The sequence below is a fragment of the Falco naumanni genome, chromosome 1 (assembly GCF_017639655.2).
Source record: "Falco naumanni isolate bFalNau1 chromosome 1, bFalNau1.pat, whole genome shotgun sequence".
NCBI lineage: Eukaryota > Metazoa > Chordata > Aves > Falconiformes > Falconidae > Falco > Falco naumanni.
In genome coordinates, this window is record NC_054054.1 from 123,306,049 (window position 1) to 123,323,580 (window position 17,532).

The following is a 17,532-nucleotide window of genomic DNA, read 5'->3' on the forward strand; positions in this document are numbered from 1 at the left end:
CATTTGGCAGTTATCCTTTAAGTTATCCAAGATATCAGGTGTGTTTTAATCTTGTTCAGTATATACGCGAAATGGTTGGTTTTGCAATACAGCATGCTTACTGAATCTAAAGGACATTAAAACCTGTAAGTACAGAGTTTAATATTTATGAGAATTATTAAAGTTGTATTTCCCTGGAATTTACTTATGTAGTACATACTTTCCCCCCTATGAAGTGGCTTTAGCATCAAGTTTTAAGGCACATTATGACATAGTTAAACTTATGCAAAGTTCTGTGAAAAGTCTAGCGGAACTGGTTGATTCTGTACATCCCACGCTGCACCGTTACGGAGTACTGCTGCTGCACATCCACCCGAACAACCGTCTATCTGTTTTTTCTTCCGACTCCATCAGGAGGATTTGAAAAATATTTCAATCTAAACCACATACTTCAGAAGAGACTTGTTTTGGAAGCACACGCTGGTACATTTACACTGGCAGAAGGTATGATATCTAACGGCAACAGGAAGGATAGGGACTAGCAGAGAAAGAATCTTTCAACCTAATGATCCACATAAGAATATGAAAGAAAGTTGGGAAACAATGGAGGAACTGCTTTTCTTCTTGTCTTTAAATGTAAAAATACTTTTCTATTTACATTCTGAAATATTTTAATCACTCACAAAAAAAAGTCAGTGAAATGGAAAAACTAATAAAAATTTTTCTTTTGCTGTATTGTTTACAGTTTTGATTTGAAACGGAATACTGATGTATTTTTTCTTTAAAGAAATCGCAATTAAGATACAAAACTCACATTCATAAATCAAGTTTTATGAATGAAACTATTTGCTGACAGTTGTTTAAAAAAATAATCAATACATTTAACCTTTGAAGATGTATTTTCTAGTGTAGTTAACACATCACTACTGAGGTGCTAGAAAGAACTGTCACACACGTGGATTTCAAAGGATCAAGAAGCGCCTGTTTTAGTTTAAAACATGTTGAAGTACTGCCTGTATCAAAACCTTCTGAACATCAAATATTCCACTTTCACTGGTGAAAAAAACCCCACATTGTTCCATAGATAAAGTTTAGTCAAAACTGCCTGCATATTAGCCTATTTATCTTAAAAATCACCTCCTGAGTGAGTGACTCGGGATTTTTTAATGTTAATTCCCACACCTCTAATGGCAAGCAGAATATAATCGTTCTGCCAGTACAGGATAGCAGCGAGACAAACAGATCTTTAGAACAACCTTTTCCTGAAGAGTTTGAAAGGAAAGATATGAAAACCATGCACAGAGAAGACTATCTGTAAGCTATTAAAGCACAGGTAATTACAGCAAAAAGAGTATCAATTACATTTCCTTCACAACCAGGCTTTTTGGGGAAAATCAAAATTTCAACACGTTTTCTGGAAATGGAAGGTAGAAAATTATGTATAAGGCTATGGAAGAATTAGGCTATCAACAGCTTTGGGCTGACCATCGCAACCTGCTGAACCGTCTAAATGATATACCACATACTGTAGAGCATGTGATTGAGTATAAACAGAGTATATTTAAAAAAAAAAACAAAAAAAGATGTATGTAAGAGTATCAAAGACTCCCTGCATCTTTTAAAAAGTTACTTGACACTACTGTGGTATTCATAACCCAGAGAAACTAAAAATCATCAAACATGGACACTTTTCACAAGTGTGAAAGAACACAGGAAACTGACAGCAACGATAATTAATACTTAAGAGCATCAGCTAATAATACATTAGAGAAAGTGCACTGTATTTTAAAAGACTAAGAAGTCCTTAGAAGTGTCTTGTCCACAAGATGTAACAACATCAACAGTCCTCACAGTCTACTTTTTAAAGACACTGGCTAATATCTTAACATTCACTGTAATCTCTTTGCATGAAATTCTGTTAAGGCACCCAGCTGCGGCTTATTTTCTCCACAATACTAAATGGAAAATTGTGTTTCAAGAAATCGAGTAAAATCTCTTTATTTTTCCTGAATTGACAATAGCATTGATTTCACCTAAATACTATTTCTCCTCCATCATAGGACAATTACATAAGAATAGTGTTTTATAAGAAAAAACAGTCTTTAGCTATTTTCCTGTGAAAAACTTAGAAGCATTTTTGTAATTTCAGATTCAACTTCTCAGTAGAAAACCAGGTCACAATGCCCCACGAACAAGGGTTTGTTTATTATTAATGTTTTGAGATACGCTCATATCTCAAGACAAACCAGTAACGGGAAATTGTGTTAAACATACAAAGTAGATCGCTAGAAGACAGGCATTCCTTGCTATTTTGACTTTGTTTACACCTACAGAAGTGTTCGCATACATTTTTTGCATTTCTAATTAACAGATATGATAAACACCTCTGAATGCCTCAGAAAGCATTAGCTTGAAAGGCAGACCATCAAACCAGTACCAGTATCTAACAGCCAAATACTAAGCAGGTGATAGTACACCAAAACTAGTGTCCTATATACCACGTCACAAAGAGTTAAAACTACTTTTCAGTAACTTTCATAAGAAAGTGGAGAGTTCTCATTAAAATTCACTCTATTCCTCACACTCATGTGTTTTACGCATGATAATATTAAAGCGGAGGCCCTGGTTTTTTCCCCTTTCTATATACAAATTACATTTATTTTGGAGAAAATTGATGGATTCGATACTTGGTCTTTACAAATCTACTTACCAAACAGCAAGCAATTGTCTTATCTAAAGAAAAGAACAATTGTAAGACTGCAGCAGCAACTTACAGGATATATTTAAAATACATTCAATACTGTATCATTGTTCAGAAAAAACTAAATTATTAGTTTACTCACATAATGATTCTTCTGTTCAGGAACCAGTATTTTCGTCTATGCCTGTCATATCCAATAGGTTCATGTCGAATGTATGGTTTATTTTTTTGGATTTCAGCAACACAGTCAGTTACTCCAGGCACCTTATGTGCTACACAGACCTCACACTGCCATTCATCTTCTGGTACCTCTTCAAGAGGTGGTTTCACACACTCCAAATGGTACACAGCTGAACACGTTTCACAGCAAAGCAAATCCCCAAGTTTGTGACAAACCCTACAATGATCATCATACTGAATAACACCTTCTGACATTAACTCTTCACGTGCAATGTTTGTTGTAAGAAACTGATCCACTAAGAACTGCAGAACTTTGATTTTATTCTCTACTGGTCCATAAGGATAGTCCTCAGTCTCTTGGTAAGGAAGAACATGATGGTATTCCTTGTCACTCTCACAATATACCCGCAGAACCTCTGGCCACGTCATTCCATCTATGAAATACAAAGTGGAATTAACGCTATCTTTGAGGTCAGCAGGTCCAAAGGTAGTATTTGAAGTGTCTTCTTCACGTAAAACTGCTTTTAAAAGCACTATATGCATCTCTGCCATAAGTGTGCACTGCTCTTGACTTACCAGAGCGGCACAGAAGTCCTCAAAACGAAAAGGAGAGAGGCGTAAAACAGTGCCAAAGTTCCTTAGTACCTCATAGATGGCAATAACATTCATTATATGCTCACTAGGCACCATCAAGTCCTCTGAGGATTTAGGAAACTCCAAGGGTGGGATATCTTTTTCTTCCAATATTGGAGAACGAGGACGATGCACTCTTTGTCTTCTCCTACCTGGAATAAAAAACAACAGTAAGAATTTTGCCATTCACAGGTCAACATGATTAAACATCACCAACGACTGTGTCAACCTGTCTAAACTATTGCATATCAAGGATTCACATCTTCACAGTCACATAATGTGATAATTCAGCGAATAAACTTGAATTAACAGTATGAAAATGAAATACACAAGACCTGTGAAGTTTTCCTTTACACACTCAGAGCAGTTGCATTTCCCATATAACATACATCTACTGGATCTTCAAAATGATGTCCAGAATTTTAATTGTTTAGATTATTTAAAGACATTTCGCTCAGCCAAAATATTAATTCGGATTTTTTTTCTCATATTTATCCAGCATTACTAGTTTTGTTGTCCCATCTTGGAATTTTAACTTTAAACTTGAAGCATCAAGCTTCAAACAACAGCTATGTTGTTTTTTTATTAAAATATTGCAAGCTATTCTCCTATCCAGCCATAGTATAGAGGAAAGATCATTTCATCTCAGGACATTAGTTTCAACCAAATTAAAATACAAAAGAGAACCTGAATTACTTTGTCCACTGCTTTCTAACTAGACTATTTCTCCTGGATACCTCCAAGCCAGAAACAAAAGTTAAAAGCCACATCTAACGAAAATGTTTGAGGAACTCTCTACTTTTTAAAACAAACAAAAAAACCCCAACCCACTCTCATGCTTCAATAAAACAGGACAACAACTGACAGAATGAGAAGACAGTAGAATTATGGAAGAACAAAGCCTAACACAAAAAGCTAATCTGAAGAGCTGTTTCACTACCTAAACAATGACACTGAGCATAATTAATTCAGTCTCAGATGCTAATTCAGACGAGATGCTACACTTTCTTCCCTTTAATTCCACTATCCTTGATGCCAAGCAGAAGGAAAAAACAAATGGAAGTTTCTGTACATGACATTGCAAGACAGATGAAATATTTCAATCTTCTATCAAAGCAATGAAAAAGTATCTAGCTACATGCAACTATTTTGCAACTATTTGTTGAAGTATTAGGATGCACTCATTAAACCTACTTTCCTTTAAAAAAAACCAAAAACCAAATTTCATAAACTAATCACAAAACCATCACCTTGGTTTAAAACCAAGAACAGAGATGAAAACTGTTTTTAAGTCCTCTGGTAAGCATACAAAGATTCTGGTCAACAACTAGCTTTCATAATTATCAATTCTACACACAGGAGTGGTTGGCAGGATTCACAGAGAAAATCCAAAGGAAAATGAAACTGTCCACAACAGCAATTCCATATGCAGACTTTAATAAGAAGCAACCTATACTATGTATTGTTTGATCTGACACTGAAGAGCGATACAATCAGTACTCTGGAATTTTAAACTTCATATTAATAATTTTGTGATCAAATTCCGTGAATAACAGCTTTCCCCAAAAACTCATTTAAGAAAATTAAGAGATAAAGTTCCAGTCATCTTGGATGTTACAATTAAGAGGAAATGGTCCTCTGTTGCATTTGTTCAACCCACGCTACTCCCTCCAATAATCCCATAAATACAGGAAATAAGTCTAATGGGAAGTGGGGGGAAAAAACAAACACAAACCTGCCAGGGCAAGCAGATACCCAAAGACAGATCCTGCTGAATCTGAAAACGCCATCATTAAAACTTTAATGCACTGAAATGGGGGTGGGGGAGTTACCAAAAAGAAAAGCTACCTTTAAGAAACATCTCCATGCATAATAGAGTTTGCCAAATGATTCCAGAAGAAAAATAAATCAATCATTGAGCTAGTACAGCAAGATGACACCAGATACATCGCTCCCTCTCAAACTTTAAAGAATGAAATCTCATGCAACAAATTAAGACACTCTGAAACAATATAGAAGATGAACTGCCAGATGTTTCCATTACAGAAGTAACGGGTCAACATCATCCGAGTATAAAAATAAATTTCCAAGTTTAGTTAAGTTTGAGTTCTGACTGTGGAAAATGAAGGAATGCTTGTATGACTCCCTTCCAATATGCTTCTGCACAAATCAGTGGAAAATGTTTAATCATGGCAAACACACAAAAACACAGGAGCTTCAGAGCCAGGCACAAAGCAAGCATTCTTACTGCAAGAAACTTCTAGATCAAACTCCATGATCCATAACCATAGAATGGGTTGGGTTGGAAGGGACCTTAAAGATAATCTAGCTCCAAACCCCCTGTCATGAGCAGGGAATTCATATATAATCACATATGTATAAACCAGAGTTGGCTTTAACTAAAAGACCCCAAAACAAAAACCATAGACGCTCACATCCACAGATTAAACTACTTTAGGGTCCTGAAGCTTCCTTCAATATTGCAGGATGGTGCAGTCCTAGGAAGTAGTCATGCAAGACAACAACGATGCAGAATAAATATTCTGAAATCACTAACAGTCTTCAGAGTCCAAATACCACAGAAGCTGGTGGAGCTATAAACTAAGATTCTTTTCAGTGTTTGTACCTGCAGCCAGTAAAGCCATATGAGAAACAGATCTTCAAGAAAGAAAGCAGCAAGAATGATAACCCTGGTTTACCTAAATTAATCTGAAGTGACAAACTCCCCAGTATTTTCAGGCAAAGATAAACTAGAATGAAGGAACACTGCTGAAAGCAGCGAAGACTCCTTATTTCCTCTTATTTGTTGAGACTTTCTAGTCTGAGAACAAAATTGTAATTGTCCTATGCATTGTTTTTATCCTTCACCAAAAAAACCCCAAACACCAAAACTTGACTCCCCATATACCATCTTAGTTGAGATCTCTTTCACAAGAGATAAACACTGGTATATTTGTTACATCAAATTCAAAGGAAAATAAAAAAAAATAACCTTAAAACAAAGCATTCCCACAAAAGAAGCATATTGGTACAGAGATCTATAATAAGTGTGTTACCAGGACACAAAGCCTGTCACAATACTGTAGCAAAGAACTGTACTTTGGCACAAGTACAATGTAACCGTGTGGCTGCATTATTCACACCACTCTTCACTTTCTATTTAAATCAATGTACATATTTTCATGTTTGCTTTGGTATAAAACACAGAAATTTCAGAATTGTAAAACTCAGTTTAGACAATAAGGAAAAATACACTGCATTATAAAATGCATGCTTCATTTGTCCACTACTTTGTGTTATGCCACACAGCACGCAGCAGTTACATCGTACCACTCGATACTCCCAATCCATACTTAAATCACACACCACATCTCAAGAGCTCAAATTTCTCTTTTCAGACACTGAACTGCTTTGAGCAATTCTGCACTGCATATAATTTGGTTTCCAGAGCTAAAAAAGGCAAGTATTCGAAGACACAGAATATTTTAGAAAGAAAAGATACCCAGACAATTTTCTTGAATGGCTTGGTGGCATAGTATTTCAAATCTTTCTACGTTTTTTTTGAGGTTTTTTTTTCTTTCCATTTGCACTTTCAATTTGCTACTGGTACTTGCTGTAACCAGCTTGAACAGAACTTGAAGTCAAGAAAAAAACACAAAGTGATTTGGAAATTCAGAATTCCAAACAATTCGTGCTTTAACATATTACCATTTGATGCATCAACTGCAATCTCAAGAAACACTCCAGACACTTCAGGGGAAAAAACAAAACAAAACAAAAAACACCCAACAACGCCAAAAAAACAAACCAACAAAACCAAGCAGTCTAAATCTCCGGTGAAAAAGATGGACATTCTCTGCCAAGAACTCATAAATCCTGAAACATTCTAAGTGGCTGTTGAACTTAAATTACAAGCATAGGCCAATGAAGTAAGATACAATGATGTCAAAGGGCTACCGTCTCTGTTTTCAGCTGAAATTTATATATTCTCCTGGTTGGGTGGATAACCCGCGTCCTTGCCACTAGCTCAGACAGCTGAAGAAAGGCAGTTTTTAACTCCAAATAAGAACTCTAGACTGGTTAGAGATTCTGACAACAATTCCTTCATTGCTAATTATCTGCAGTGCGCTGACAACCCATACAGTTCAACTACTCAAGCAGTTGGAACCGTCTGTCAAGGTTTTTGAAGATCACAGTTCGTATTTACTCAACTGTTATTCATCTACATAAAGAAATCTCTCAAATTTTGGAAAAAGTTTTCCTACAATAAACAGACCTTATTTTTTAAGCTCTTCACTTTCAAGGAAAAGCTCCTCTCCTCCACAAGACAAATTGTCCCATGCTTCAACATCACATTCACTGGCAGGCAGACACACACACACAAGCCCCCCACCTTTGGTCTCTTCAAACATTTGTATGTTCACTTTATGTTTGCTTTCAATTATTTTAGATTCTATGATTTGACAACTTTTTTTTTTATTATTATTTGTCATGGATTTTGCCCTCCACATGGAATTTTGAGTCCTACCTGTGAGGAAAAACTGGTAATTGAAATTTAAATAACTTGATTAAAAAATAATTTAATTATTTCAATTTAAATAGATGAGAAAATGCAAGCTTGTGTAGACTATACAATTAATGATTACACAATAAAAAACATTTATATAGCTTTCAAACACTACATATGTGCATTATATTAATATGTATTTAAAGTAATATATGGAAGTGAAATAGTATAACCAATTCAGTGCAACCACCACACTGAGCAGTCGAAAGAATTACACTGTTCCTCTTTTTTCTTAACTTTGTATTACTACATCACCTACTGCCATTAATATTTTTCAATTTATCTTGGTAAAGTTTAGATAACTTCGGATAAATAATTTTTATGATTTGCCCTGAATAATTTCCTATTTGTGGAAAACTCTTCTCGTAGCAGCAGGGTTTTTTTTGTTTTAAGTAGAGAGTGCAGTATGCACTACTTTGTCTAAACCAAAAAACATCAAGGATTCCAGAGTAAGTGTACTAGCAGAAGTTACACCTGCTTTAAGCACCACCACCACCTGTCTGACTAGACTTTAAACTGAATCTAGGTTTATCTACTCTCAATTAAATAAAGTCAATTTACTCACATTGAAGTTTCCCAAAATGGACTTAAGTTTTATTAAACGTAAATGGTATACTTTAAGATCGTTTCTTCATATTAATCAAATCCCTGAATCAAACTCCACCTTCAAGTTTGAGCCAGTACAAAGAGAGAAAATGTCCGCTTCTATGCCATTCAAATTCCATAGCTTTATTTGGAAGGATAAATTGATCTGCCAACAGCCTCTTGCTGCCACGGTTGGACTATTTACAGGATCCAGATCATCTTGAGTGTCTCAGCATTATACTTCTATCTAGCATAAACTTCTTTTAAACTGCATTCCTTCACTAGTAGTCTCCAAAAGTGATGAAGCAGTCTGCAATGGTTGCCTGCCCCTATTTTGAATTCTCTAGTTGAAGAGCTGCCTGTAATTAAGATTAAAGAGTAAACAATTTTATTCACATGGCACATTTTGATAATTATAGTCTACACTTACCAAAATCTATTAAAATAATTTCTATTACAAATATTTAAGCAACACACTAATGATATCTGAAATAAAATGAAGGTACTGAACATAAGTAACAGGCTGAGCACCCAAACCCAGAATTTACTGAAGCACTTAAAAAACCTAAACCCTTGTTTTTTGTTTTTCTTCTTAATTTCCATCTATTCAAGCTGCTTGGTTCAAATACTGACCCTTTCAAAATTTACAAATTAAGTGGATTTTAAAAGGACCAAACAGCTTCCCTCCATTCCAGACCGAAAGAAGAAAATGAAAATTCACATCTATTCTTGAACTCTTTTTCCATGGGAGGATATGGAACTTCAAAATAACTATCTTTAACATACCTTCTGGTTGATGTAGACAGTTTTAAAGCAGAGGATCTGAATGAACTATTTACATCAGCGGACAGAATAAAGAAAGGTTGTACCATGACTAAATGACTTTCATGCTCTTTGTGCTTTGGTTGTATTCCAATTACCATATGCATATAGCCTAACAAAAATCACAAAAATCCAGTTTTGCCTTGTCTCCCTTATGTTACATATCTCTTCACTCCAGACATACAGTACTAGTAAACACAGCCTTTCAGCACAACATATTTCAAGTAATGGACTGGTGGATGGAAGTCCTACATGACAAATATTCTGCCAGAATGACTCTCTTGTTTAAACAGGGAGAGACTGGTAGCTGCACTGGTATGACCTAACCACTGGTTCCAGCATTGCTTGGTTAGGAAGCTCACAACCGGTCTCATCTCTCTTCTCTGAAAATCTCCCCTTCCTCCTAATTTCTCACCACCTGGGCACCACGACTCCAGCTGAAGAGCTGCTGTTCAAGTTGCAGTGGAGAGGATACGCTTGATCGAGTACAGGGGAAAGCAAAGACAGACCGAGGAGTTTCAGATACTTCTGTAACAGGAAGGGGGGGCAAATAATAGCACACCCACAGGCACACTCCACAACACTGACCCCAAAAAGTGAAGAGACTTCCAGCTTTCCCCCAAAAAGACGTTAAATTCTGGCTTCAACTTGTACAAGTCAGGTCAAACTACACTACTCTTACATAAAAGTCAATCTTTAGCAAAATAGAACTGGGTTGATTTTGCTTCCCAGTCACTACAGACATTGTCAACATAAAGACCAATTGGCAGTTTTATCATGTCCTGGAAGCATGAGTACTCCTTAGAGATGATGTTCTCTCCTATGTTTTCCTTCCTCCTGGAAATTTTGTCTTTTGACTACCCTCCTAAACTCACTAAGACTGTCCTATTTTTGTTTGGTTTTAAGAAACATACAAGAATCAGACACTTGCTGTCCCACATTACTACTTCACACCAGGCAAGTTTCAAATGAGAAGTACAGCAACACACAAGTTCTTGTTAGATATCACTGAGAAAATGGAAAACAGTTGATGAAAATGCATAAAAGAATGGGGGGGTTAGCGTTTTCTTTTTTCTTTTTTTTCAAAGCAGAATGCATAAACTGGATACAGCTACATGTTTGTCACAGCAATATCCAAACTGGTTCCTTAATTAGAAGTCTGCCTCTTGGGAGAACATTTGCTCAGCTTACACCAAAGAAGAAAAAGCAGTAAAATGAATCAGTTTAACATAAAATAAGAATATATTATGAAAAGCAGTACCAAAATAGGAAAATTAAAATCTTTTTCTTGGGATGGGCCAAAATTAAAGGCTTCAAACATTTTTTCCCCTCCTTTTAAAAATGACAACATGATAATCAACACATTTCTAATATTCACAAGTCAAGCAATCTCTTCCAGAAAAATCCTCTGAAAGAATAAGATGCACTTGTAACTACTTCTAAGTGCAGCTCCAGTTTGAATATTGCTCTGCAATATTCGTACCTAACACAAATTTACTTATTTTGCCTGGAAAAAGGAAAAATCCAAAACCCACAAACCAGATTAAACTTGAAATCTAAACCGACGTTGAAAATGAGACATTCCAAGCACCACAAAAGCTCTGGAAGTTGAAATACAAATGAAACAATAGCAGTTTACTAGAGTTGATCCTGAGAGCACCTTCCTGAGAGCACTCATATTGCAGAAATTCTCAACATGTGCTCCTAAGTTTGACTACTGCCTTGCACTGTACAAAACTAGGTATCTGTCCTTTAAGAACTGTTTCAAAACTTTAGAACTTTTGGATGTTTTTTGTTTTGGGTTTTTTTTCCAGTTTGTACATGCGTCAGTAGTACACTTCCAAATCTGCCTAGGGTTATCTACTGACTTTACATTAAGAAGTTTAACTTCTCAACTTCATGGCCATCAGTACACTCTCGGTAGGAGCCAGGAATACAAATCCCCTATATTCTAAGCCATCATTTTAACGTTTGGATAACTAATGCAAGACAAGTAGCAGATAGGATCCCACGTTGTTATTCTGAGAAATACTCAGCAGCACAACCCTTTCATGCCTAGAACCCAGGCAAGGAAAAAAAAAAAAAAAAAGGTAGCACTAATAACGATTTTCATAACATTCTGACAATTTCTTTGTTGGGAAACACTCCGGATAAGCTGTAACTAAATTCGGAAGTTAGCAAGCCCTGAGACCTGGCCCCAATCTACTAAAATCCACATTTATTCACCTTACAGCAGTTCTATGCAATACAATGGTCAGCTATGGAATTTTCCTGCAAACCTACAAAAAAGTTTGCACAATAAACTCATCTGCAGTACATAAAATTATTCTACCTTTTACAACATACACACATTGATTATGGTATTTGCTGCACAGAGCTTCTTAGAAAGATGACTGAAGAGACAAATGCTCTCTTCAGATAAACTGCAAATTTGCATGTCAATACCACAGAATCAGCCACAGATTGACTCGTTTGGCATTCTACACAATTTCTTTGCTAGGACTGGTCTTCTACATTTCTCATGACTGGCATGATGATAGTTCCTCTAGTGTACAAATCAAAGTTCAGATTACTAAATAGTAAAATAAGAGCATGCCAGTTTTAATTTAGTGAACAGGGCACCCCAGGTAAGATGTTTGGGGAGGCTGGTAAATCTTCTCACAGGACAGACAAAAGAGGCTGCATTATCTTACTGTCTTACCTCAATATCTCCACTTAATTCTTCAAGAGCATGAAAACATGTTAAGATATAAAATTACTACAGTAAATTCCAGTTAAATTCTTTCACTCTGAAGATAAAAGCACACTGGTGAAGTAACTGGTTAACAGAAATGATGGTCAATCACTGTAAACGCTCAGACTAGCAAAATCCATCTAAAAATTTTATTTAAGACAACTCTTTTGGCTCATAACTCCACTGTTGTGCATTTGCTTGTTAGACAGACTGATAACTTGCAGTCAAAATCTGGATGTACAGCTCTTCCAAAAGCTAGTTCTCAGTTTTGACACAGAAAATTCACGAAACAAAAATGATGGACTTCTAGGCATCTTGATTAAGTCTTTCTTTTAAAATTCTGCAACATATGAGAAGTACCTGATATCTATAATGCAATAGTGGCAGTGGACAGGTAACAGTGAAAAATTTTTAGTAATACAAGATACACAGGATACCTATCCTAAAAGTACATCTACCTTCTGGGGACACAACGGGATAAGAGAGAAGGGACAGACACACAAAATCCGTCTACCAAGCCTGCCCAGCAGAAGAAGAGGCAATGATAAGTATCACCTGCATAATAATAAAATAATAATAAGCATAATAAAGCAATAAGCTTTTACTGTATCATTATTAAGCACTATATAAAAGGCATTTTAGCACTCCTAAGATTTTGCTTCTTTGAATACTTGAATTAATAAAAAAAGTACTCCTACTAGAGACATTGCACTGTGATCTTTTAATTCATTGTTCAATGTAAGTTTGAAACAAACCATAAAAGTCTGTCACCCATTTAACTGGGATGTGATTTATGTGTAAAATCTTGGTTGGTAGGAGAGTTTGATTGTGATTGCAATTTTTCAATACCCTGCTCTCCAAAAATATGCTCTTCAGCCCCTAAGACACATCCAGATAATGGCAGTAATTGAGGTTGCACGTGATTGAGGGAAGATAAGCAAAGAATACCGTTCATCACCTCTTCTAGTAGAAAAAAACCTAAGGAGCACTCAGGGACAGTTTAAAACAACAGAGGAGACACTCCTTCAAGCCCTCCAGTTAACCACAGGAGCTCTGTCACTGTGTATTACAATCTGTCTGGTTTGAGGACAAATAAATGAAAGAAAAAGCCCCGTATCTAAACATAGCTAAAGACCAATTCTGGCTCACAATCCACCTGAGTCAAAGAGCACTGGAGCCCATGAAGGAATTTTGAAGACTTACCACTGTACGCTTGCCCTGTTAACACTCTTGTCTGCACTGGCCACTGCCACATAAAGAGATACTGAAGTTATGTGAATCTTTTCCTTGCCTATTAATGCTGTTTTAATGTCAAGTATCTCTTCCTGGATTACGATAAAACTAAGATTTCAATTAGTGCCACCACTGCGTAGCAGTGCTTGCAACGTAGATACTTGTTCAGCAGAAAGAAGACACAGACTGATAGAATGAAGAGTTTGTACTTTCTTGGCAAAAGGGCAACAGCGTGTCTGGGAGAGAGGGAAAGAGGGAGGGAGACCTTTAGGCAAATACTGAACGAATGAGAACTGTCAGTAAATTGCCAAAATAAGAACTCAGATGTTTTTAACTATCAAACAGTGTATTAAAAAAGAAAAGCACTTAAGGATGAAAATGCTTATACTTAAACTTATCTTAAAAAATTTAACTGAAGTTACCCTGACCGAGCAAGAAATAAACACATAAATTATCAAAATGGTTTCTGATACACCTAAATACCACATAAAGCCTGTCTATGCTTGCACAACAATGCACACAGAAGTATCTTGTTATTTGCCAAAACACTTCGGCACATTTCAAAAAGTGAATACACCCATACTCTGTAGAACTCATTTTAAACCTGGATGCTCACATAAAAAATATGTTCACGACCTAACCAATTAAAATCATAAAAATACTCTTTCCTTGACAAAAGCACCCCCCCAAAAAGTAATACAAGTTACCACGACTAAGCAGAAAACTAAAAGTCAAGAGAGTACTTCGAGGTTTTTATTCTTCTGTGAAGCCAGACCTCACTCTTTGAAGTAATAAATATTAACAAATTTCAATTTGATTGCAGGATATCCCTGCAACAGGTAAGTTAACACCTTAAAAAATTATCTTTAAATTAAATTATTTTTTGAATGTATGTACTTATTTTGATTGATTTAGCTTCCTAAGTATATAGATACAGATTTTTTAAATTATGCTTATTAGACATAAAGAGTTTTTTTAATGGACTATTATGAAGCCACATAAGGAGTTGATACCACTAACTCACTAAAACAAATGACACATTTAGTAGTCAGTACTTCCCCCTTTTAAAAAAATCCTCAGCTAACCACTCAAAACTACATTCCTTTCAATTAAGATGCAGCGCATTTACACCAACAACCTGTTCCTTCCCCCCCTTCCAAATTGGCCAAATACTTGGACAACTGTAGTATCTGTTATCCTGCGGCCCAATTCAGAAACACTCCTAGGTTATCTCTAAGTTTAACTATTCTCCCGGTTCAGAGACTTTAAAAAAAAAAAATAATCCTAAGCTTGAACTCCATGCTAGAATGAATTCAAATAAATCCGAAGTGCTTAAATTTAGATAAAAGAATTTTTGAAGCTTGAAACCCACATGGTTAATGAACTAATTAAGGACAAATAGATGTGCAGGCCTTAAAAATTTGAGCCCCAACTTGCCACTAGAGGTTAAAAAAAATCACAATGATGTTTAACGAGTTTTAACCCCAACATGAGTTTTAAAGGTTGCCGTATCTTAAGATAAATGCAGTATTTAAAAGAGAGACTTCTGACTCAACCTCCACCTTTTAATCTTTGTGTTTAACTAAAACTAGGTTTACACCCTTGCAATGAGGCCCTGTGCACTTTTCCCCAAACTATAACAATGCAATCTCCATTTTGAACAATGCACCTCATTTCCCTCCTTGGAAAGCTAGTTTTGTCTTAAAGCTAGTAAATGCTGGATCCAGTTATACCTCTGATTTCAAGAACCTGAAAATTTTCAGTGTTTCTGGTTTTGTTGGGTTTTTTTTTTTCAGGCCACTTCAAGTTGCATGTGCTTCCCTTCCTTTTAACATCAAGTTATATTTGCAAGCACAAGCCATCCTTTCCTGTATATATTTGAAAGAACCTCTTTGCAAGGCATGCATCTCGTTTCCCTTGTTTTTAAATATTAAGTGGATGCTCCATACACTTTTGACATTGTTTGCAACACGTTCTGGTCTATCATGCATTTCTGCAGTCACTAGAATCTCCATGCATATTTTGCAAAGCATCCCCTTGTTTCAGCAAGTACTGCCCTCCCTCCCTCCCTCTTCTCGGTGCATGTGTTTGTAAGCATCTCCTAATGTTCCCCGCATCCGTGGGGTTGCCAGCCGTTAATTTGCATACCCCTCTCTCCCTGTGAGTGCTTGCAGGCATCCCTTCCGTACACGCACGGGAGAAAGAATGCGTGCGGACTGTATTTGCAAACCTAGAGGGAGCATGTGGGGTGCCCTCGACTTGTTTTAGTTCATCCCACTGACTCTCTACCTGGGGTGCTGCTGTAGGTGCTGTGGCTCCTGAAGCTGCTCTCAGTGCAATAACTGGCATCGTCTTCATCCTCCATCTCTTCAGGGTAGTCAGAGTCGTCGTCGTCCTCCTCCTCCATTATCTCCTCCTCCTCTTCCTCGTCGGAGTCCTGGTTATCCTCGGGGTCTCCCTCCTCTTCCTCCTCGGACACCATGCTCTCCTCCTCCTCTTCACTCTCATGATCATCGTACACCACTTTGCTGATGCTCCTCCTGGACGAGGCAGCCCTGCCTTGGCTGTTGCAGCTGCCTCCTCCGCCTCCTCCCCCTGCTCCTCCAGCCCCAGCCCTGCCCCTACCCTTACCGCTGCTGCCTCCCCCACCAGGGGTGCTGCTGCTGCCGCTGCCTCCCTTCCTCTTGCTGCCCCCCCTGGGGGAGGCGGTGGCGGGGGAAGAGGCCTGGGCAGCCCCGGCTCCCTTCTGCTTGGGCCCCGCCGTCTCCGCCTGGGCCGAGGTCGCCCACCTGCCGCGGCTGCTGCCCCGCTGCCGGGACCTCAGCCCCCCGATGGGGCCCGCCGGGGCGGGCGGAGCCGGGGAGCTCGCCTGAGCGGTGGCCGCCGCCGGCTGCTGCTGCTTGGGCGGCCTGCCTCGCCGGCCCCGCATCTCTGGGCGCTGGCCGAGGGGGGGAAGGGAGGGGGAAGGAAGGCTCGGGAGGGCGCTCGGAGTCCGGACAGGCGGCTACGGGGAAGCTCCCCCCCCCTGCGAGGGATCCGGGCCGGGGAGGGGGGCCGCCGAGCTGTGAGGGCCGAGGGCTCAATCCGAATTGCCGGCGTCCCGCTCCGGATCGCCACCGGCCGCCATCTTGTTTCTTCGTCTCTGCCTCGGCTCGCTCCGCTCTGACTGGGGGAAGCGGCGGCGGCAGCAGGCCCCGAGCGCCTCACGTGACCGGCCGCGCCTCCCAGCCGCCGCCAGGGGGCGCCGCCGGCGCCGGCCGCTACAGCCATGTTGGAGCCGGCGCGCTGGGGCGGCACCGCGGCCCCCCGGCTGCCTCCGCCGCGCCCCCTGCCCCTGCCCGCCCCGCCGCCGCGTCCCCCGTCCCCCGGCGTGCCCCCCTCGCCCCAGCTCACCGCCACCTGCCACGAGGCGCTGCCTCGCCACCGGCGGCCACCACGAGAGTCCCCTCAGCCCTGGGCGCTCCCGGGGCGCCCCGCCGCGCTGCCCCGCCGCCGGCTGAAGCTGCCCCGCCGCCGCCGCCGCACCCCCGCGGCCTCCCCCTCTCCCCACACCTGAGCGGCGCCGCCCGTCAGCGGTCCTCTCTCCCCGAGCTCGACCCGCGCCCTAAGGGGAGCCCCCCCGGGCTGCCACCACCTCGGCTCCAAGCCCCACGGCTCCGGCCGGCCGCGCACCCCTGCGGGGGCAGCCGCGAGCGCAGGGAGGCGCCGGGCCCCGCCGTCCCCTCCGCCGCGGGCAGGGGCTCCCCACGGGGCTCTTCCCGCCGCCGCGGCGCCCGCCAAAACCTGAGGCACCGCTCGCCCCTCAGCCTGCTCTCCTTCACCGCGCTGAGGCGGCGGCCGCCCGCCCCCGGCGCCCCGCAGGCCCCCGTGCCCGCTGCCATCTTCAGCTCTTGCCCCGCTTCCACTCTTCACCCGTGATGTAGAAATTAAAACCCTCTTACAGCTCAGCCTTACCCAGCGCGAGGAGGGCACAAAGCAAAGTAAGACTGAGGAGACCACACAGGGCCCCACCATTTGCATTTTCGTCCATCTACTTTCTCTGAACTGCTGTGTCTGCACTTCACTCAGCACCAGGAAAATGAGATAGGCTTCATCTCT

At 40.0% G+C, this 17,532-nt stretch overlaps 1 protein-coding gene across 14 annotated transcripts in view; it reads right to left on the minus strand.

The window, feature by feature from the left end:
- BPTF (bromodomain PHD finger transcription factor) overlaps positions 1–16,635 on the minus strand; it is a 56,504-nt gene extending 39,869 nt beyond the window's left edge. For 11 of the 14 annotated variants that reach the window (XM_040581987.1, XM_040581983.1, XM_040581989.1 and 8 more), the window contains exons 1-2: positions 15,724–16,635; positions 2,823–3,645 (exon numbers count right to left, since the gene is read on the minus strand). In XM_040581987.1, coding sequence (XP_040437921.1) covers positions 2,823–3,645; positions 15,724–16,363 — 1,463 coding nt within the window. In that variant the 5' untranslated portion in view covers positions 16,364–16,635. Of the gene's footprint in view, positions 1–2,822; positions 3,646–15,723 lie in introns of those variants that run through there. The other 3 variants (XM_040581991.1, XM_040581992.1, XM_040581994.1) reach the window with 2 other exon arrangements.
- Between the last annotated feature and the right edge of the window lie 897 nt (positions 16,636–17,532).